Raw genomic sequence first — 23,417 nt, 5'->3', positions numbered from 1 at the left:
CTACTCTCTTCCTAATGAAATTCTTATTTTTTCAAAAATAAATAAATAAATATATCAAGGATAAGGTGAACAGAAAAGAATGTCAAGTTTATGACAAAGCAGTTTAAAATAAACCACTTGATGCATTTTCAAAGAGAAAAAAATGCCAATATAAACCATGATGCCTCTCTCATCAGTAACTGTCCTCTTTACATTACTGCATCATGATTGTTTGAACTTTTAACGAAGTTCCCATTTCGGACATGCAAATGGACTGGCCATCCTACTTTGGAGTATATTTCTATATTTCACTCTCCATATAAATGTTTCCTTATTCTCTTCTCTTCAATTTAAAATAGGAAATAATATCAAAGTTCTAAAATAGGAAAGGAGGAGGAGGGTTGGGTTTAAAACCTTAGGTATCGCTGGTAACTCTGAGACTCTGCAGTTTCAAATACATAAAGATATGACCCCGAAAGCACCAGAAATTTTGCCACGTAGCAACTGAATTCCCAATTCCATGTAAGATGAGGGCTATTTAGGTTTCTGATTTAACGAAAAAAGTTATTACCTCAAATATAATCGCTAACGGAAACATTTTTAAAAGGTTTGCAGAAGTACCTTCCAAACTAGGATTCTACCATCAACAACTAGATCACGACTCCAAGGAGCAAGTTTGGAGTGTAAACTATCAGGTGTAGGCTGATTACATGTTTCCATAGTCTTGGCAATATGCTCAGCAGTTCCATGATTCTACAAAATCTCTCTGGTGAAAAGTGAATGCAAAGATTTGGCACTTGAATGGATATACATGTCGATGGGTAACTTGGATGAGGCACTTTAATCTTCAGAAAACCAGAGGCACAAACAGGATAAGAACAAATTATGCTCAACAAAAATGCGATGCAAATCATTACTGTAGTACAGTTTTGATAAGTACACGACAGACAAACCTGATTAACAAGTACTGCCATTCCACACCTATCAATGACAGAATACACATTATCAGCTTCTTTGGCCCATGGTGAGCTTATTATTTGACTATCATGAGTTGGTTTAACCAAACTGCAACTCCCAAAATCAGAGCCACAGTCCGTAAAAAAGGCAGCAAAATCACGTCCTGGTATGTAAAATCGAGAATAAAGATTATGCCTCTGCTCATCAGACTGGCTTTCCTGTAAAAACACCAAATCATACAAGAGAAGGCCAAACAACGTTGTCAATAAAAAGGCCAAACAACAAAAGTGCAACTCAATTCCCCACAGCTCAAAAGTGCAACTCAATTCCCCACAGCTCAAGCAGCATACCGCAGTGTGTAGTGTAAAATGACCAAAGTCCAAAAGAAAATGACTATCACATCTGGCTGAACCACGAGATCTGAGAGAAATTCTAACTTTTGGAGCATCAAGATCAACATCGAATGCAAATCTGAAAGATAAACAAGAAACAGGAATCTGTAAATGAGCCTTCTATGCCTTTCTAAGTTAACCGAAAAATTTAATAAGATATTCGAAGTTTGTTCATCTGCTTAAAAACGGTGGAAAATTTCCCCTTGGGGCACAATAACTGCATTAAACTACACATCTCATGAAATGTGGTTCAAGAAGATCCCTACCCTGGAAATTCTTGTTAGAGGCAATAAAGAATTGGATCGGGACACAGGAGAATATGTCTCTAATACTTCGTGCAATTTTCATATTATGTTTGGGAATAACACACGTACAGAAATTATTGTGCATCTTATCTTTTATCCTAGCTTCATGTTATTTTCTTCTTATTTATGGCTACTCTAATCCAATACCCAATATATTCAAAGTAACAAAAAGATTAAAGATAGAAAATAAAACATAAATAATAAGAAAATAAAGATAAAAACAAAGAGAGATAACCTGCTTTTCTCCTCTAAAACCATCTGAAATTGCTCCTGTGCTCTACGAGTCACTTTCTCAATCTTAAAATTCAGTTTTAAAATCATTACAATTAACCAAAAATTCAATTTTAAAATCAATTTTTTAACCAATAAGGTACCAAAAATTTTCAATCAATCCTACTTGAAAGACACAAGATTCTGCAAAACCACTATTTTTCAAACACAACATAATGATCAGAGAAATTAAAGTGTATACTTACATTTGTCAGCGAGAGCTTGTTGGGCAGTCCCTTGCAAAAGCCCAGAATACCCACAGTTGTTACAGCTTCCACCACCGCCTCCGCCGTTGTACCTACCACCGCAGCTGTAGCAAGCACCATCACCACCGCCTCCTCCTCCTCTGTATCCACCACCACGCGCAATAACCGCGACCACCACTGCCATAGCTCTTGAATGGCTCTCACAAAAAGCTTTCCCTACAAAAATTTAAATTCAAAATAAGCATGATTACAAGAAAGGCATCAAGCTGATATCCATTTACATAGAATCAGCTTCATAATCCACAATGCATTACAATTTCTAAGAGTTGCATCAAAACCGAAGTTCATATTCTTTCTACAAAAGCACCGCAAACAGAAGTCTTTTATGGAAAATAGCACAACTCAAATTTTATTATTTTTCTTACAACAATTATATTAAATCAAATGTAGTAGAAACACACCAGCCAAGAAGAAACACCAAGCCATTCAGGATACAAATGAATACAAAAGTGCTTTTTCATCCAGGGTTGGTGTAAATAGAAGCTGCAAAATGAATATGAATTTTAATAACAAAAAGATGAAGTACCAAACCATGTTTTTAATTAATGCATGAAAATCAGTTCAATAGTTCATAGCCCCAGAAGTAAAGATAAGATATCCACATGTTTTCTTTTTCTCTAAATTTGCTTCTTCAAAATTCAAAATGTGGACATTGCTTTTACACACATCAACCTTGATATGAAGACTATTAATCACAATCCCAACAGTTCCGATCAATGGCTTTGCAAGCTTAGCAAACATCAAAATACTCATTTCATTTGTGTCCCAATCTAAACCCAGTTTTAGGACTCGCTGTGAAATACCAAGAAAATGCTCATTTCATTTGTGTCTGAATCAAAACCTGCCGAATTGCATACTAGGCAGAGCCCCAATAAGATGATGGCGATGTGGATTTTAGCCATTTCGTGCAACCACCTGAATACTGCAACAAGTTCAAGAGGATTTCGATTAATTCCAAGTACATAAAAAAATATGTCAATTGTGTGCATATGCCTCAGATTCAACACATTGAATCTCAAACAAGAACAAACCCCTCTCAATGTATAAAAGAATGCACAGCTTCTAGGACTAGTAGAGATGAATCACTTAAAAGATGGTGCAAAAGAAAACTAAAATGGAACATAATGTTGATTACTCATTGAAGCTGGCAAAGTGCAGTTGGAAACTTGAGCAATTCATTCACTTAGAACCATCAAGATTTAGGATAAAAATTCATTCATGTGATTTCACAGGAACAACTTTAGCTCAAACCATGTGGAAAAATAATTCATGGTATAGGGATATCATGAATTAAAACCTAATCATGTCAAATATTCTTAATAAAATATCTAAAACTACTATTTTTCAGGTTATAATATTGAAATGTGAAGGAAGTAAAACCTGATCAACATAGTTGACCAACGCATCCCTTGAAGACCCACACTAGGAGGGCATGAACCCAATGAAAACTCCTGCAGCTCGACACTTTCCTACAGAATGATTTCCCTAGTTTAGCACGCACGTATGAAATTTCCAGCACCTATTGCTTCCGTTTATGCCAAACACAGAAAGGAATCATAACAAATTGAGAATCAGAAGGCGAAACCCCCAAAATTAGAAAACCTAAAATTAGAACCCAAAACCCCCAAAAATTCACAGAACCAATTGAAAATTGATACATACCTTCTGTATCTCAATTAGCCATTGCAGTTCATCATCACTATCAAAATCATACACACCTTCGAACTACAAAGTGAGAGCGAGTTAGAGAATGAGCAAGAAAGAGAGGATACAGAATAGAGAATGCTTACCTGGTGACAGAGGATACGACGATGGTGTTGAGCAGTGACAGTGAAGAGATGAGCGGCGACGCAACGGCTTGGAGACGGTGCAGCAACTCAGCGGCGAGCTCCAATCGACGGCAGCGCCGCGACAGAGCACGAAGGCGGCGATACATCCCTCCTTCCTCCCTTCGAGCTCCTCGGCGGGGGCACAGAAGCCCGACGGTGGCAGAACGACGACTTAAACAAGCCCTAGCAGTGGTGGTGGAGCTTCAGCGGCGACGGAGCACCTCCTTTTTCTCTCCTCCATCGCGTTTCCTCTCATCCTCGAGCTCTCTCTCTCACTGGCGCTCGACGACGACGGCGACGGCGGCAGAGCCCTAGACGGTGTCGTCCTCTCTTTCCTTCCTTCCCTTCTCTCTGATTTCTTCTCTCTTTCGTGTTTGTGTATGTTGAGTGAGGATAAGAGTGTGTGCTACACTGCTGCGTGAGTGAGGTGGAGGGCCAACAAATTTTTTTACTAAGTGTTTATTGAGGATTCCCATATCAGGAGACATTTTAAAAGCGCACCCGAAACAGAAAAAATAAGCTACTCTTTACAAGCGTTCCCTTAGATGAGAAAAGTGTATTTATAGATATTTAGGTAAGGCTACGTTTTATAAGTGATTTCTAAAATACCTAAGGCTACACTTTTTAAATGATGCCACAATTGTGTATCCTTTTCTCATATAAAAAGGAAACACGGAGAAAAGCGTAGCCTATTCTATGAATAGGCTACGCTTTTCAAATGTAGCTTAAAAAAAGTGTGGCTGAATGGGTATTTTTCTTGTAGTGCTCCTACCCGTCTTACAAAGTTTCTTTGTTCCTCACCTTTCATCCGCCACCACATCGTCCTTAAATTTTTCGTATGATATCTTTTCCTCAACTTTTGCTCAACCCAAAAATTAATGACGAGCATCCTATGTTGTGTTATTAAACTTTTTCCCGAAATAATTTTATAATTAATGCAAAATTTTTGGTCGATTCTCCTCAACAAAAAGAAGTCGATTTGAACTTAAAATTAAAAGTAACAACCTAAATAAATAACTTAAAATTTAAAAAATAATAACCTAAGTAAATAATAATTTATAATTTTTAAAAATTTCTAACGATGATACCTAAACAAATAATTAGTTCAACAATATTAAAAACTAAATACTTAACAACCTAAGAAAGCATACTTTAAAATTTAAAATGTAACAACCTAAGTAAATAAATTCTCAAACTCAACATATAAATGCCACGTCAGCATAAGAAATCCCTATTTATATTACTATAAAGATTTTTTTAGAGTTTTTTTATTGTTTTTTATTTTCCTTTCATATTCCTTTTTGTTGGTTTTTCGATCTTTCAGATGTTATCTAAGTAATTTACTAGTGCTAAAATTTCAATGTGTCTAAATTATTGTTACATTGGAACTTTATTAAAATTGACAAATATTTTGAAATCGGGATTGTTTTAAAAATGGAGCAGCTTAGTGCACTAGTCAGTCTAAAGTTTTCTTACATTAATTTAATTTTGTAAAATTAATGAATAGCATGTGTTTTAATTTATTGATCCACGTATTGTATAGGTTATAGTTGTAAAAACCGAACCAAACCAAATAATTAGAATCGAGCTGAACATAGGACCGGAGAAGAAAAAAAGGGTAAAAACCAATTTGATCCGATCGGTTTTGATGAAAACCGGTAAACTAGCGAATTTGTGAAACCCAGACTGGTTCGAACAGCAAAGCCAGTGGCCAAGGCAGAGTTCAAACTTCAACGCTTCAAGCCCTCAACCTTCTCACTCTCATAGAGCTTTGCCAACATCTCATGGTTGCCGTCTCGTTGTTGCACCGCTTGCCAGCTCCTCTAGGTCATCGTGCCTCTCGCCAACTCTTTTGCGTTACCGTGCTTCCTTCTGTGTCATGTCTTTCCAACCATGGCCCTGTACTCCTCGTCGTGACGTCGTCCTCATTCACCATGGCTCACTTCTCTATCTCCCTCTTTTCTGCGTAGTGCATGCGGTCAAGGCGTCAATCCCTATGGTGCCATGGAGGCCGTAGGTGAGGGTTTCTATTTTTTATTTTTAGTTTTTCTATATTAATTTTTAATGATTTGAGTGATTATTGCTGATTATTGCTGTTTATCTTCTATTGTAGATTTAATAGTTGGTTTTTGGCTTTTTGCTGTTTTTTCTTAATGTTGCTATATTTTTTCTAATTATTGTTGTTTAGGTTGATTGATGTTGTTTAGGGTTGATTTTGTTCTATGTTGTCGTCGTTTAGGATTAATTTGTTCCTGAATTTTATATTGATTATTAATTGATACTGTTTATATATATATATATATATATATATATATATATATATATATATATACTATTATTGATTGGAATAATATGCAGTAGTAGTTGTATGCTATCTGAACTAATTAGATGATAAGTTATGTAAATTGTTGATTTTTTTTTCTTTTAGATGATTGAAATCTACTTATTGATTAGTAGGTTATTTGTTAGTGTGATACTATATACTTTATAGTTAAATAATAGATTTTGTGAATATTGAATTTTTTTCTTAAGTTGACTTCATCATATATAACATTTGAATTTTTTATTTAAGTGAGATCGGATCAATCACTTTGTTAGAAACAAGAGACTGAGAGAGTAATTTGAAAGGTGTATTATTGAGTTGTGATCAAAAGTACAATATACAAGAGGTATTTATAGGTGCTAAATGAATCAGAGTAATAAAGGCATAGAATCCTATAATTAATATACAGATATACTACATAAATATAGACGATACTAATTGATCCTAATTGATGCTAATGATTCTCTAACATCCCCCCTCAAACTCAAGTAGGAGCTAAGGATACCAACTTGAGTTTGGATAACAAAGTCCGGAAACGAGTCGGGTGATGAGCTTTCGTGAAGATATCAGCAGTCTGATCTAGTATTTCAACAGCAATGAGACGAATAGCATCAATAAGGATACGTTGCTGAACAAAGTGACAATCAATCTCAATGTGTTTGGTGCGTTCATGAAAGACATCATTATGGGCGATTTGAATAGCACTGCGGTTATCACAAAAAATATCAGTAGGGGACGACTGAGGAGCACCCAAATCTTCAAGGAGCCAACGAACCGAGACAACTTCAGCAGTGGTGTCAGCGAGGGCACGGTACTCAGCTTCTGTACTTGAGCGAGCAGTGAACGTTTGCTTCTTAGCACGCCAAGAAATGAGAGCGTCGCCAAGAAACAAACAGTAACCAGTAGTAGAACGACGATCAGTGGGATCACCAGCCCAATCAGCATCGGAGTAAGCCTGAAGAGACAAAGAGGAATGGGCAGAAAAATAAAGACCATGAAAGAGAGTGCCCTTGATGTAGCGAAGAATGCGTAGAACTGCCGCATAGTGAGTAGTACGAGGAGCTGACAAGAACTGGCTAAGTACATGAACCGGATAGGCGATGTCTGGTCGGGTGACAGTCAAGTAGACCAGACCACCAACTAACTGTCGATAGAGAGTCGGATTATCCAAAACAGTGCCATCCATAGGGGTAAATCGAACATTAGGCTCAAGAGGAGTAGACTCAGTGCGACTATCTGTAATCCCAGCACGAGCAAGAAGATCTGAAGCATACTTAGCCTGAGAGAGATAGATACCATCATCGGTGGAGATGACCTCGAGACCAAGAAAATAGCTGAGAGAACCAAGATCTTTCATCTCAAAGGTACGGTGAAGTGAGGCCTTGAGAGCAGAGATACCATCAACATCATCCCCAGTGATTATCATGTCATCAACATACAAAAGTAGAAGAACAACTCCACGTTCGCTTTTACGAATGAAGAGTGCATTCTCATGAGGGCTAGAAGTAAAACCAAGACTGCATATGGTAGTGCTGAACTTGTCAAACCATTCACGAGGAGCTTGCTTAAGTCCATAAAGTGCCTTGCGAAGGAGACAAACCTTATCAGAAGGACAAGGATATCCCGGAGGTGGTTTCATATAGACTGTCTTTTTCAAATCCCCATTAAGAAATGCATTCTTCACATCCATCTGACTGAGAGACCATTTTTTAACCGCGGCAATGGCAAGAAGAGCTCGAACAGACATAAGGCGAGCGACAGGGGCAAAAGTCTCTTCATAATCAATACCATACTCTTGCGTACAACCTTGAGCAACCAAGCGGGCCTTATAACGGTCAATAGAGCCATCAGAGTGAGTCTTGATCTTGTATACCCATCTACTGCCCACAACTTCCTGATCAGAAGGAGGATCAACCAGATCCCAAGTATGTGCTTTTTCAAGTGCCTGTAATTCTTCTTGCATTGCTTGTTGCCAATTTGGGTTTGAGGAGGCTTCTCTGAATGTCTTAGGTTCATGTTGATGAAGAATAGTAGAAAAGCAATGGTAATCAAGAAGATGAGGAGGTGGATTCCTTACCCTAGAAGAACGAGCGGGAGGAGGAGGCATGACGGTAGGAGCAGGATCATCGTCCGGTCTGGAATCATCGGGAGATGGAGAAGGCGGAGGAACAGGAGGCTGTGGAGGGTCACTCGAGATAGAACCTGTAGAATCATCACTAGGAAAAAGATCAACATTGGGGTTAGTAAGCAAAGGTGACTGAGTAGTAGGAATCGACTCAAAGGATGAGAACCGAGAAAACATGTGGTGCTTCCAAAAGACAACATGACGAGATATACGAATACGTTTAGAAAGAGGATCCCAACAACGATAACCCTTGTGTTCAGTGCCATAACCAAGAAAACAACACATACGAGCCCGAGGTTCAAGTTTACTATGTTCATGAGGCTGAAGAAGAACAAAACATACACAACCGAAAACTCGAAGAGAACTGTAATCTGGGGGAGTATGATAAAGACGCTCAAAGGGAGTAACATTACCAAGAACAGAAGAAGGGAGTCTATTGATAACATGAACAGCAGTAAGAACAGCTTCACCCCAAGTACGCTCAGGACACGAAGAGGAAAGGAGCATTGCACGAACGGAGTCAAGAATGTGACGGTGTTTACGTTTAGCTCTACCATTTTGTTGAGACGTACCATGACAAGAAAACTCAGACAGAGTACCCTGTTCTGCAAGAAAGGCTAAGAGTTTGGAATCACGGTATTCCATAGCATTATCACGTCGGAAAACCTTAATGGCCTTGGAAAACTGAGTTTTAATCATAGTAGCAAAATTGATATAGATCTGAGGTAACTCATGGCGATTAGTCATCAAATAAACCCAAGTAAAACGGGAATAATCATCAATGAAAACGACAAAGTATCGAGCTCCGCCCATAGAGGGAGTGGGAGCGAGGCCCCAAACATCAGAGTGAATGAGATCAAAAGGAGAGCAAGCAAGAGATGAATTATTGTGAAAAGATAAAGCAGGTTGTTTGGCAGTTTGGCAAGAAATGCAGTCAAAAGATTCATTCGGAACCTGACCTAAAACACCCTGAGATACAAGAGGACGCAGTTTTCCTAAGGAGGTGTGGGCAAGACATTGATGCCATAAGTGAAGGGTAGAGGGAGAAGAAGCAGCACAGAGATTTGGTACAGGAGGAATATGAAGACTTTCGAGTTCAAACAATCTTCCGACCTTACGTCCAGTCCCGATGATCTGTCCCGTCCGAGGATCCTGTACACGACAACCAGAAACAGAAAAGGGGACGTCAAAACCCAGATCAACAAGTTGACTAACAGAAATAAGATTGAAGTTTAATTTGGGAATGTAGTAAGTATCAGGAAGATTAAGAGATGACTGAGATATAGAACCCTTGTGTGTTGCATGCAAGAGGGAGCCATTTGCAGTATTGACAGAAGGTCCATGTGTAGTTGCAGACATGGACGAGAAAATATTACGCAACGGAGACATGTGATTAAAGCAACCCGAGTCAAAGTACCATTTAGAAGTACCTGGAGGGCTCAATAAAGCAGCAGGGGTATTACCAGAAACAGAGAGAAGACGCTGTAGAAGAGATGCAATATCAGATAGAGAGACAGTGGTAGGTTCAATAGTAGCAACAACAGCAGAAGCAGACGCAGGACGTGGTGGACGAGTAGGACAGGTAGTAAGCAAATGTCCCGAGAGCTTGCAATAACGGCAGAACAACTGTGAACAATGGTAGCTAATATGCCCTTTCTGGTGGTATGTGCGACATTCAACAGAGGGACAGCTGGAGAACGGGTGCCCGAAACGGTTACAGTTGCGACAGAAGGCCCCTTTTCTGTCTGTGGCAGCAAAGACATCTGACTTTTCCATAAAAGTAGTCATAGAGAACAAGGAGAGGAGAGAAAAACTATAATTTCTGAGCAGAAAATGAGGAAACGGATGGCAAAATCGGAAAGAGCTCACCAAAAAACCTTAGGAAGGGTCCCACTTGTCTGCCACGTCAGCAGCCACGTCAGCGCCACGTCAGCAACACAAGGACACGTGGCATCACCTGAGAGGAGGGAGAGAGACACACTGGCTGCCAGGTGGAGGCGCGGGTGGGTCAGACCGGGCAGGCGCGGGTCGGGCAAGGGAGCTGCAACACGACACGTGGCAACGCGAGGATCGTCCGATTCAATCTCGGATCCAACGGCTGCTGAACCTTCTGAAGGAGAAACAAGGGAGGCGGGCAGCAGAATTCCGGCGGCGCGTGACGGCGCGTCCGGAGGCTGATGGCGGAGATCTCGACGGCGTTGGAAAGCCGACGAAGAGGAGAACACAATGATGCCGAAGGTGACGAACCAAAGCGTCAGTAACAAAGCGAAAATCGAGAGCAAAGAGGCATGGGTGGAAGCTGGAAGGAAGAACAACCTAGTCGTAGCAGCGTCTTTCGGCGGCGCGTGGCGGCGCGTCCGGCTGCGGATGGCGGCGGGTCTGGTTGCGTTGGAATCACGGCGACAAGGCGAACAAGATGGTTACTGGGGTGACGAACCAAAGCGTCGAGAAGAGAACGAAAAAAGAGGCCAAAGAACACTGCCGGAAAGGAATAAAAACAATAAGGCTATGAACTAATATTCATTGAAAAAAAAAAGGAACCTAAGTTCTTGATACCATGTTAGAAACAAGAGACTGAGAGAGTAATCTGAAAGGTGTATTATTGAGTTGTGATCAAAAGTACAATATACAAGAGGTATTTATAGGTGCTAAATGAATCAGAGTAATAAAGGCATAGAATCCTATAATTAATATACAGATATACTACATAAATATAGACGATACTAATTGATCCTAATTGATGCTAATGATTCTCTAACACACTTTAACCCCAACTAAATTAATGATTTAGTAATTTAATAACTTGATCGATTCGATCATTGATTCCCAACTATAGTATAGTACAGGTGCATCTTTCTTGAATGTGAGGACCCTTTAGTCAAAACCCAACATTTAAATGAATAATCTCCACTCCTCAGCATTAAAGATGCACGCATTATTGGCTTCGGATACCAGAGAGGCACTATAGGCCATTATGGTCATATGGTAGCAACCCTGTATAATGAGTCACTAATAAAAGCATAAGAAGGTAGTTCGTTATTACACAAGTAGGAGCTTTCTTGAGTGGGGAAAGTATAATCAAGAGCTTGAAGCACCAAGCAATAAATAAAGATACCCAATAATATAAGGATCGGTTCATAAATATTTAATTGTATTAATTGGGACAAATTTAAATATAAGTTAACTTTATGGTCATAGCTAATATTAGCTTTTTTGTACTAACCTTAGCTTCTATACTACTCTTTTTTTTGTTTTGTTCTATTATACTGCTCTTTCTTATTATTGTTATAATTATTATTTTACTTATTATTGCTATTATTGTTTTCATTAGGTCATTATTATCATTACTGTTATTATTATAATATCTCTATTATCATTATTATTGTTATAATTAGTACTAGTATTACTTTGATCATTAAAATGATTATTACTATTATTTTTATTATTATAGTTGTTAATGTTATTATCATTGTTTTAAGAGTAATTATCTAAATATTTTAAAGGTGAACATTTTAGTCTTAAAAAACATTAATACACATATCAATTCTTAAAATTTTACTTCGACAGACAAATCAGTTTCTGTTCATTTTTTGACAAAATAATTAATCAGATTAATCCAAAAAAAATTTTAAAAATAGATAATTTAGTCAAAAAAATTAATATATAAATCAATGTCTAACGTTTTTTTTGTTAGATATAACAGTCTTCCATTAAAAAAAATATTATTATTATTATTATTATTATTATTATTATTATTATTATTATTATTATTAATAAATAATACAATAATACTATACCATAATTTTTTGAACAAAAAAAATGATAAATTTAATCATTATATATATATATATATATGACAAAATATACAATTAAATCAAATTACTTGAATCACCTAAAACTATTTTCTCATGTAATTCGAATGAGATCAATTCGAAGTAGTAGTGATATTTGTAATTTGAATTTGACCCATTCAAATTATACATGCATAAGTGTTAAGGTAATTCGAATAAAATTGATTCGAATTATACATGCATATAGTGTTAGGGTAGTTCGAATCAAAGTGACATAATTTAAATAAATTTATTAAAAAAATAATTATTTAAAATTAAAAAATATATATTTTATTCCATGCATTAAAAATAAAGCTAATAAAATATTTAATTACGAGACTTATACAAATTGATATCAAAATTAACATAGTTTAACAAGTTGTAGGAAAATCTAATGAAACTTGTTTAAATTTGTTTATAATTATAGGATTTAACTATCTTGAGAGCATATTTTAAGAAGATAATAATAAAAAATTTAAATTTTTTTATGTATTTAATATATTAAAAATATAAAAATATTTATTTTTTCAATAATTTTTAAGAAATTATTTTTTATTACGATATTTTCAAAAATATGCTTTTAAGAAGCTCATTTTTTTCTATATGAAAAAAATTTGAGTTTTTTTTGTTGGAAATGGATCTTTTTGGTGTAATTACAGGTGGATAGACGCTACAGGTAGAGCAGGCCTAACACATAGGGCACGTGCTGAATCAGCACGTAGTATGCATGTTGGTCCAGATCGGGACCAACATGCAGGAGGACGTGTTGGACATGTGTCAGCTGTTGATTCAATGCAACTCCAACACGTGACTTGCGTGGTGGGTGCTCTGCCTATAAATATCGTAACTCGTTACCATTTTACTTCATTGCAAAAGAGGTGTTTTAGTGTATTGTTGATGTGATGAAGGGTACTGCAAATATAGTGATGTACCACAATGGTGAGATTATACGAAATACACATGAGGGAGTGAGCTTTGAGTGTGAAAATCTGTTTTCGTTTGTGGTTCCGTGCTATGACGTTTACGGAACTACAATACGGTCTGTATTAGAACATAGAGAGTGATATTTTAAAGAGGGTGTGCAATATTCTCTACAAGAGTCCGATTATCGTATTTGAAAATCTAATACAATTTGATATTATGCCGATCATTGACGAAACAGGTATTCAGCGTATGTTTCATATTCACCAGCAAACTCAAGTGGAAGAGACAGAACTGAAGTGTACGAAGGAATGAACAATGATAGCGAAGAGGACTTCGAAGCTACCTACGAAGCGGATGACAAGGACGAGGATGGTGATGGAGGAGGTGAGGCAGTCGTGAAAAAATGTAGTGGTTTCACCGCAATTAGCCAACCCATGGACGTTCTAGCTTTTATGCGTAGTTTGGATCTTGGCATCATGCATGTACCAAAATTTCCCGAATATGCAAACATAGGTACATGAGGAGTGAGTAATACGTTTTCCTTAATATTATATTTTGGATGGATCGTTGAGTGATAATTTATTTTTTTTTTTTGTAGGGGTTGCTGATCCTGAGGAAGGGGAGTTCAGGATCGGAATCGAATACAATTCTAGAAAGTCATTCGTCATGGCAATTCAGAGGTACACTATCTCTAGAGGAGTCGATTATGTTGTTTATGAGTTGGAGCCACAAACATTCTATGCAAAATGCATGACATATGGCCGTGGGTGCAATTGGCTTATCTGAGTCAACTTGATAAAAAAAAAGTTGTTGGGAGATGCAGAGATATAACGAGAGACACACATGCTCCATGAGAACGATTTTACAGGATCACTCCAAATTGGACTCGGACATAGTTGTTGAGGCTATAAGGCCATTAGTTGAATCTGACTCATCCATAAATGTGAAATCTATAATTGCGGAAGTTCAGTCAAGATTAACTACACCATTAGTTATTGAAAGACTTGGTTTGTAAAGCAGAAGTCGAGAGCCAAAATTTTCGGTAGCTAGAAAGAATCTTACCAAGCTTTGCAATTATGGTTCTTGATAATGGTTCAAAAGATACATGGTTCAACTGTACAATTAGAAGCACGACCCCTGTATAATAAGAGTAAAGAGTTGAAGGGTGTCAAGATATTTCACCAGGTATTCTAGAGTTTTAATTCATGCATTAGAATTCATGTATTTGGATGATGGAGTTTCACCTAGTTCATAGGTCCTTATTTTAATGTATTTGCACTTTTAATTTAATTTTATATTTTAATGTATTTGAATTCATGTATCTATACTTTTAAGTTAATTTATATTTTAATGTATTTCCATTTTCAACTTATACAAAAATCTCATAAAAACTACAATGAAAGTGCAATAACTTATACAAAAATATCATAAAAATCAAGATTGCGAGAATTGAATCGGTCATTGAACTGGTCGAGTGACTGATTTAATGGTTTAATGGTTTAACTGGAGTTGAATTGTGATTGAAATTATTTAATTAAATATAGAATAAAATTATAAAAAATTCAATATATAATTTTAAATATTTAAATTCAATGATTTCTAAGCTAATAAAATTCAAAATTTTACAATTTCACACAAGAAATTGTCTATAATTTATCATTAAAGGTTCATAAAAAACTTCAAATATCGAAGTTTATAACTAAAGAAAATCAAAACACACATAAAAGAAATACACAAAATGTTCTACCACCAAAAGAAACAACATTAAACAAACAAGTTTTCAACTAAACAAAAACATTAACTGTTCCAATGTTTCCATCACAAACAATTTCTTGGACAGTATTGTCTTGTGGCTGTTGGTCATATTGTGGTTGTTCCATCTACAAGATACCGCTAAGAACAATACAAACTACATACAGCAAAAAAAACTTAAGCCATCAAAATCCAGAATCCAAAATTGAACTTATCATTATTTTTGATAATTATATCAACTAGAATTTATTTTATTTAGCAACCAAATCTAGAATCTAAAATCTAAAATAGTAAAATAAAGCAATTCAGAATCATTATAATAAAATAAAAAAACTTAATTACTGAAGATTGAATAACTCACAGTGACAGAGAGAGACGACGAAGAGTCCACAGATGCAGAGAGTCCACATCGGCATGGGTACATTCGCACTTTCACAGTAAGCTCAACAGAGAGAGAAAAGACAACAAAAAATATTTTAAAAACTAAACAATCCTAACAATTACCCAAAACACAACAAAACTCCCAACAAAAAAAAATCTATTAATCCTATTTGGCTCTTAATGGATAAATCAATATTTTAACATGTCACATAGGTTTATTTCATTAAAACAGAAAAAATTATTGACAAAGGGACAAATCAGTCTCAAAGAACTAAAGATCAAGGACAGAAAAGGTTATTTTTTTTATAGAGGGCCTCGTTGTCTTTCAATGTAATTGTCAGGGGACGTTTAGGATTTTCTTTTTTTTGGGATCAAAACGAACCGATTTGATGTTGAATAGCGAACCGGACCTTCAAAAAATTAGACCGGTTCAGTCAGTTCATTGGTTAACCGCCAGTTTGATCAATTTTTTTACTGATTTTTTACAGGAAGATTTTGGAGAGCAACCGAACTCACCACAAGATTGGTTCCCAGTTAATCCAGTCGAACTGGTCGGCCCGGTCCAGTTTTCAAAACTTGATTGAAAACTACAATTAAAGTACAATTTACTTATACAAAAATCTCATAAAATCTACAACGCCTTCTTAATTTTTTCTAGTCATCCCCTTCAACCTTGTGTGCATCCATTTATCCCATCCCGATGGAGTAATATAGTTGATTGATCTCCGTTCGAAGGTTATACGGATGACCCGACTTGAAACACCGACATCTGTCGTACCCGACTCACTTGCCTCTGCAGAAGCAGACGGATCAGAGTTGTACTCATCAATAATCTCCTGCATAGCCACATTCAAGTCAATCTCACTTGGCACAGCTGGTGGCATATCGACATGACATCGATCGATAAGAATATGTGGAGCAATGCTACCACTCTTTCGAGTATCAACCGACATGCGACCTGAGGTGTGGTCAGAAGCAACGAGACTTCGATGAGAGGCACCATTGACCGACACCTAATGTGGTTCAGACAGTTGTTGTTGTACCTCAAATGTGCTCAAATCCTAAAAATGACCCACACCAGCGACAACCCATCGATCGATTTGATCATCCCCCAATACAGGCATTTGTGATGAGATTCGGGGAAAGTCTGCGTACGAAGGACTATAGTGGCTATGCTGGCTATAGTGACTGTGCTAGTTGTGGTGACTGTGCTGGATGTGGTGACTATGATGCTGGCTATGGTGTGATTGCTGTGGTGGTCGTGGTGGCTGTGGGTGGTAATAAGAAAATGGCTGAAACACTATATAATGCCATGGTGGTTGTGATGGTTGCTATAGTGGTTGATGAGCTGGTTGACAAACTCCATCTGACAATCTCAGCCACATCCCAAAGGCACCCAAGTACCAACTCCAGTAATTAGCAGACGATCTAAAGTCGGTGATTGGAAGCAAATTCTTCTCTCATACCCGACTATTGAAACCGTTGTCCCATTCCTTTATCCATCCGACATGTAGCCCGCTCCAGTCATGGCACTATACTCCGCGAAGTGCGATGACATGTTGATCCACTATGATGACTCATGCAGGCTCAGGGGTGGGTTGTGCATACCTGTACTGGCACATCACTCGATCCACAGGGTGCCACTCGACACACTCGAATGATAGCAACAACCCACTATGTCACATACATCAAGATGTGCACATAGGTCGGTAGGTATGATAATCCCTTCATACGATCGCTAAACAAACTGCAACATATTATTAGAAAATTAGATTATTAATATCGTAATTTAATATCGTAAATTAATATCTGTACTGACTTCCTTCATGTAATCTATTTCCTGCCTAAAAGAAGTTGTGCTCTTCGATGTCCACGCTTTGTTTTGTGGGCAATAACTCCACCTATAATGCATAGCAACTAAAAATGAATTAAATTATGTGTTGTCAGTAAAATATAAATAAAATACGAGTAAAATACAGTTTAAATTAATTATTGTTACCTCCGAACAACTGGTATTTTAGCTGGTGCAAGCTGCTGTCTCGGAATGATGAACACAAGCCATGGCATTCACTCCTACTTCCACACAAACAATAGATTATGAAGGTAGGTCATCTATCTCCTTGCAATCGTACCATAATGCACGACACAATGACCTGTAAAGGTGCGTGAGAGTTGCTGCAACCCAACTATAACTGTGAATCTTCTCAAAATTGTGGAGCAGTGATAGATACTTCTCATGGGCATAGGTCGTCGACTTATCAGTGAGGAAGGTGGTACCCAACAAATAAAAGATGTGACACCTAACATATCTTTGAACAGACTCCCAAGTTTCTAAAGGTTGTTTGTCTCTAATATGGCGACGAACCCATGACAGCTTTATGTAAGACTTCGAGGAACTACTAACAGTAGGTTCGCAGCCAAAAATCACCATGCTATAGTTGACCAAGAAGTCATGACTACTATCCGTTTATCTAGTCATAACATGTCCATCAACTAGTATGCCATATACATGTGTCACATCTTCGAGAGTCACCACAATCCCACCCACCGGCAATACGAAAGTGTGAGTCTCCGACCTCCATCTTTACACAAGAGTAGTTAACAACGCAGCATGTCTTCTGATCTACTCAATTTTTGAGACCTAGTAGAATTCCGTTACCCGTAAGGCATCATCAACTGTCAGATGCCACATTTTCGGATGATCAAATTTACGGGACAGAATATTTTTGTTATCCTAGTCCAATCAAAATACATGTATTAATGTTTGAAAAATAATATTATTATATCATATCAAAAAAATTTATTTAACAACTATATTATTCATTAATTATTTTGAAAATTTTATTTGCTAACAATTATATTATTTATTAATCTAAATAAATACTTATTCAAATAAAACAATATTATTTTCAAAAAAATATAATATTATAAAAGAAAACTTTACAAAATAATATTATTTATTACATATAATAATTATAAATTAAAATAAAAATATTATAACGGAAAATAAAAATATAATAACAATAAATTCAAAATTTTATTTATTAATTGTATTAAATACTTATTAAAATAAAATAATATGATATCTAAAAAATTATAATATTATAACAGAAACTCAGAAAATAATTTTATTATTAATTATATTATTTGTTACTTTTAATAATCATTAATTAAAATAAAATAATATTAAAACAGAAAATAAAATTATAATAACAAAAAAATAGAAAAAAAATATTTATTAACATTTATAATATTTGTTAATTTTAATAAATACTTATTAAAATAAAATAATATTATTTTCAAAAAATCATAATATTATAACAAAAATATAAAAAATAATATTTATTAATTAATTTTAATAATTATAAATTCAAATGAAATAATATTATGACAAAAAATAAAAGTATATTAACAAAAAATCCGATAAAAAAGTATTTGTTAATATTTTATTATTTATTACTTTTAATAAATACTTATTAATATAAAATATTATTTTGTCCGAAAAATCATAAAGTTAAGAAAATAATATTTATTGTTAGTTATATTATTTATTAAGTTTAGTAATTATAAACTCAAATAAAATAATCTGATCACAGAAAATAAAATTATAATAACAGAAAATCCGAAAAATAATTATTTCTCAAAAATTTACTGATGAACTTAAAATAATATCATGACAGAAAAATAATTTATAAAAAAAATAATAGTAACCGAAAAAATTTACAACTGAAATTTATATTACTAAATTAATATAAACAAAATAAACAATAACAACTAATATAAACAAAATAAATAGTAACAAACTAACTGAAAATAATAAATTTACATAATTAGGATGTTCTAAATAATTGATAATATGTTTTGTCAGCAACGTATAATTTGTATCATTTTTGCTAAACACGTCTATAATGTCTTTATGCATACCACTTTCACTCTCAATATACTATTTGCTCTCACTTTCACTCTTAGCACACTACTCTGATAGAGTCACAACACACACACTCTTAATCTCTCTTAAAAAATTTACTGAAATCACAATCACAATGAATACCAAAGCCTCACCCCCACCCTATTTTAAAGATTTCAAATCATTATTGCAAAGCTGTTTCTGGAGCATGCTTGTCTCTTGCATGCAAACAAGTTTGAAAGTGGTCAACACACAAGAGACGTGTTGTTTAGGTTGTGCCAAGTGGCGAATCCCTGTGAAGAATCTTTAAAAAAGCTGCAACGACTCCGTGAAAAAAGCAATCAACACGCATGAGCATGTTGCTGCTATTATGACAAGTGGCAAATCTCTGCTAAAACTACAATAAATCTCTGCGATGAATTTCTGCAAAAAATAACACACAAGGAAAGTGTTAGCGTCGTCGTGTCACGTCGAAGAATGTCTGATAAAGCTGCATCGAAATAAAGCACTACGAAAGGTGTGTGTTGTGTCCGTCATCTTTAAATCTCCAAGGTGTTACAAAACACTTCAATATTAATATTCAATAAAAACACCACTATTTTTTATATTAAAAATAATTTCTATTTTTAAGACATATTTTAGTAAAATTTATATTTATTTATTCAGACTAGATGCTACTATACTGTGGAAGGATATATATATTTCTTCTCATAGTCTTATGTGAACACCATTTTCTGTGTCTTGAAGTTGAAAATGTGCTATCATAAATCATACCCAACAACATTCATTGCACCCTCTCAATCAAAATCCCTAACATTTTGAACAAAGGCGGCATTCAAAAGAGCACTGTACATTCACAATCATCATCATAAATACTTTTGGAAAATTTTCACGTGTTTGAATCACTTTACTGATACATTAGTATGACAAGTACGGTTAGGTAGCCAATTAAAATTTTGTTGTGTTTAATATTATGTAATGACAAAAAGACCATGAAAGGACACCCAAAAGACGGCTAAAGGTAATCCTCAAAGAAAGCTTATTTGGTGAGGTAGTTGAATTAAAGTAAGCTTGTGGTGGCTCTTGGCTAATGGGCTTTGTTCATATGGGCCCTTTTTTGGAATAACTTACTTCTTTTGATTAATAGTTGAGAATTTGTAGCCCAAACTGTATTATGGGTTTAAAAATGAAAAAAATGTGAAATAAAAGAGTAATAACTAATCAAATTTGTATTGTATTGGGTATATGACGTTGTCCACCGTTATGGAAGATTGGAAGGTTAGGAAAGTGTCTAAGAGGAAGGTGTAATTTTGGTGTCCCCTGGGATGTTCCTCAAAGGAACACAATGTTGAGAACCATAATTGCTATGTTGAGTTTTGGCATCTTCCTAAGGAAAAGAGCTTATTTGAAGATATTCCAGCAGCTGACTCCTCTCCTTGGAGACCTTCTCTCCGGTGGCTGACCCCTTGCGTCATCGTCTCCCTCCGTTATTAAAGTAGCAAGCTAAGGTTCGCATCTGGTAGGGCCTTGGATTCAATCAAGGAGTGTTGTAGGATTATGTGCATCAGGATTGGGGAGGTAGGTTCCATTAGGAGGGAGTGTAGTTGTTGTAAATGTGTTTTTGTTTTTAAATCGTAGTTATCTTTTGGGTTTGTTTTCGGGTCGAGTCGGCCTTCGGCGACCCAGTCCAATGTCTTAATAAAAAAATTGTGTTTTTCAAAGAATATGATTGTTGGAGCAATAGTAGACGAACTTACAAAGAGAGGGTTTACCGACGTGGTGGCTTTTGGGTCTTCCACTTATGTGTTTATGTCGATTGAATGGGTTCATCGGGTCGATGTAGCCAGGTATTGAATGGTTCCTGGCATGGCAGGTGCAATGCCAGGCAGATAAAGTTGGTGGGATAAATACTTGGTGCAACTAAGTGTATCGCATTTGAAGTAATAGGTGAGTTTCACTTTGAAATCTCAGGTACTGTAAAGTAGATGTTGTTAGCCTGGTTGAATGAGGGAAAAGATGTACGACACATTAAGTATACTCAATTGTGCTAATTGTTGTAAAAATTCCAATTTATTCAGAGAGGATGGGGTCCTGCAGCGGTGTTGTAGAGGAAACGTGCAAGTGGAATGTGAGGAGCAGGGATGATTGGGTTCAACGCAACAGTGTAGGTTTGGATAAGCATGTATATTCGTATTAGTGTTTGAAATTACGCTTTAATCTCTGAATGTGACATGGTTGGTGATATATGTTGTGGTTTAAATGTTGGTTTTAAAGGAAAAAATGGGTCAACTACTTTGTAGTCAGAGTTATGGGAGTGTTTGGGGGGAAGGGAAAAATTAGCAAAAATATGCCTTTTAACATAATGTGTTTTTATAGTTGTCAATTTAGATGGTAATATTAGTTCCTAATGATAAAGCAGCTGTGTAAGATGCATTTATTGAAAATTTGATGTGTATAGTAAATAAGGGTTGGGAGCAGTGTTGTTAATGAATTGAATCAGTTGTTATTGGCGGGTTTAATATTAAATTTTTGCTTTAAGTGTTTGTAACATTTGGTGATGTGGTTAGTCTTTTCTGGTGTTGTGAGCCATAGCAATGCAATGAATTTAATCTTTTGTGATATGCGTTATTTTTTATTTGGCTTGAATAAGGTGTTCCTGGTTCAGTTTTTTCATAAACTGAACTAAAACTGTACAAATCCTGTTAAATTGTTTAGAAATTAAACTAAACTGCTTTCTCACATAGAAATTGTTTTAAATCAGTTTATCATGTAGTCAGTTTAAACTGGTTTATATGCTATAACTATTTTTTAACATACCCAAAATTAATTTTAACCTTTCTCCCATTTCTTGTCCACCTCTCTATCGCCCCCTTTCTCTCTGGCCACCTCTCTCCTCCCTCTACCTCTCTCTTGACCTCTCTTCTTTGTCTTTCTATCATCATTTATTTTTTCTTTAATATAAGTTAAATAAGTTCTTTTAGTCTAATAATCCAATAATAGATTTTAACTCCACACTTTTAAATGTTGCTAGCAAATTAATAATTAAAAAAATAAATTTTAGTTACCTACTAGTATGCCCTAATGTATATGAACTACTAAAAAGATAAAGAAAAAATTTGAAAGCCATTTTAAATTTTTATTCTTAAATATTTTGATAAAGTATATTATATATAAAGAGTCGTTATTTTAAAAAGATTTAATGAGTACTCATTAATTACAAAGATTCAATGAGTACTCATTAATTAAATCTTTTAACTAGTATTTGTTAATGAGTACTCATAAATTAAAAAGATTTACTAGAATTTTCTTTTATCCTTTAGTAGTTTGCATATATTAAGGAATACTAAAAGGTAATGATAGTTATATTTTTGTCATTAATTAGCTAGCAATATTTAAACATGCGGGCTTAAAATATATTATTAGATTATAAGATCAGAAGAATTTTTGTAACTTATATTTTTTTTATCATTGTGAGTCCCATTTTATTGAACGCCCAATGTTCGAGGCCAAGTCAAATTAGATAAATTTGATTCATGGAATTGGCTGAGAGTCATAGTAAATCGAATCAATCAGTAATGATCTATTTTGGCTTATCAAAGCTGTAAATCGAAGCAGTTAGCTTCGAATTATATCACCGTACACTTTATTGGTAAATCAAATTAAGTTACTTAAATTTATCATTGCACATCACAGAATGAGTGTAAATCAAATTTGTTTTCTTTGATTTACATAGTTATATACCAAAACGAGACATGCATGTAAGCTTTTTAGATGTAGAACATTGATGTAATATTGGAAGTAATTTATGTTGTTCATGTGAATTATCCTTAAATATATATTAAAACTATTAAGACCTGAGATATGAAATTAAATCATAAACTATGACACTTGTATATCACATCATAATCATTTTACGTACCAACAATCGGAAAAAAATGCTTAGTTTTGATATTATTGCAGTGAAATTAGATACCAGTTTTATTCGGTTTAAATCGAATTGAACCATAAAAATTAGTTTTTAACAAACTGGTATTATTCAAAAAGTGTAGTTTCAGTTTACTGATTTTAGTTAAAAATCCTGATTTATTTAAAGTAGTTTTTGTTTAGTTTAAGTTCAATTTGGTTAAACTGATTTTCTTGAACACCCCTAGACCCGATGATGAATAATGGATTTCAT

At 35.2% G+C, this 23,417-nt stretch overlaps 1 protein-coding gene and 1 long non-coding RNA gene across 4 annotated transcripts; both read right to left on the bottom strand.

Moving 5' to 3' along the window:
• Positions 1-580: 580 nt before the first annotated feature.
• Positions 581-1,927, bottom strand: LOC112765172 (uncharacterized). Its single transcript, XM_025811049.3, has 4 exons — positions 1,869-1,927; positions 1,287-1,407; positions 933-1,154; positions 581-824 (listed from the first exon to the last, which is right to left on the bottom strand). Exons 1-4 carry the CDS (start codon positions 1,889-1,891, stop codon positions 630-632), a joined length of 561 nt encoding a protein of 186 aa, XP_025666834.2. The 5' UTR covers positions 1,892-1,927; the 3' UTR covers positions 581-629.
• Positions 1,928-2,634: 707 nt separating this feature from the next.
• Positions 2,635-4,342, bottom strand: LOC112767338 (uncharacterized). Of its 3 annotated transcripts, XR_003184870.1 has the most exons (5): positions 3,960-4,342; positions 3,832-3,894; positions 3,550-3,688; positions 2,973-3,091; positions 2,635-2,652 (listed from the first exon to the last, which is right to left on the bottom strand). It is a non-coding gene; the product is annotated as an uncharacterized lncRNA (long non-coding RNA). The 3 variants fall into 3 exon arrangements; XR_011875126.1 differs by lacking the exon at positions 2,635-2,652 and having other exon boundaries at positions 2,775-3,091; positions 3,550-3,694; XR_003184867.3 differs by lacking the exon at positions 2,635-2,652 and having other exon boundaries at positions 2,775-3,091.
• Between the last annotated feature and the right edge of the window lie 19,075 nt (positions 4,343-23,417).

The sequence above is a fragment of the Arachis hypogaea genome, chromosome 17, assembly GCF_003086295.3.
Source record: "Arachis hypogaea cultivar Tifrunner chromosome 17, arahy.Tifrunner.gnm2.J5K5, whole genome shotgun sequence".
In the NCBI taxonomy this organism is placed as follows: domain Eukaryota; kingdom Viridiplantae; phylum Streptophyta; class Magnoliopsida; order Fabales; family Fabaceae; genus Arachis; species Arachis hypogaea.
The sequence above is the reverse complement of the archived record's forward strand: the minus strand, read 5'-3'. Positions and strand labels throughout refer to the sequence as shown.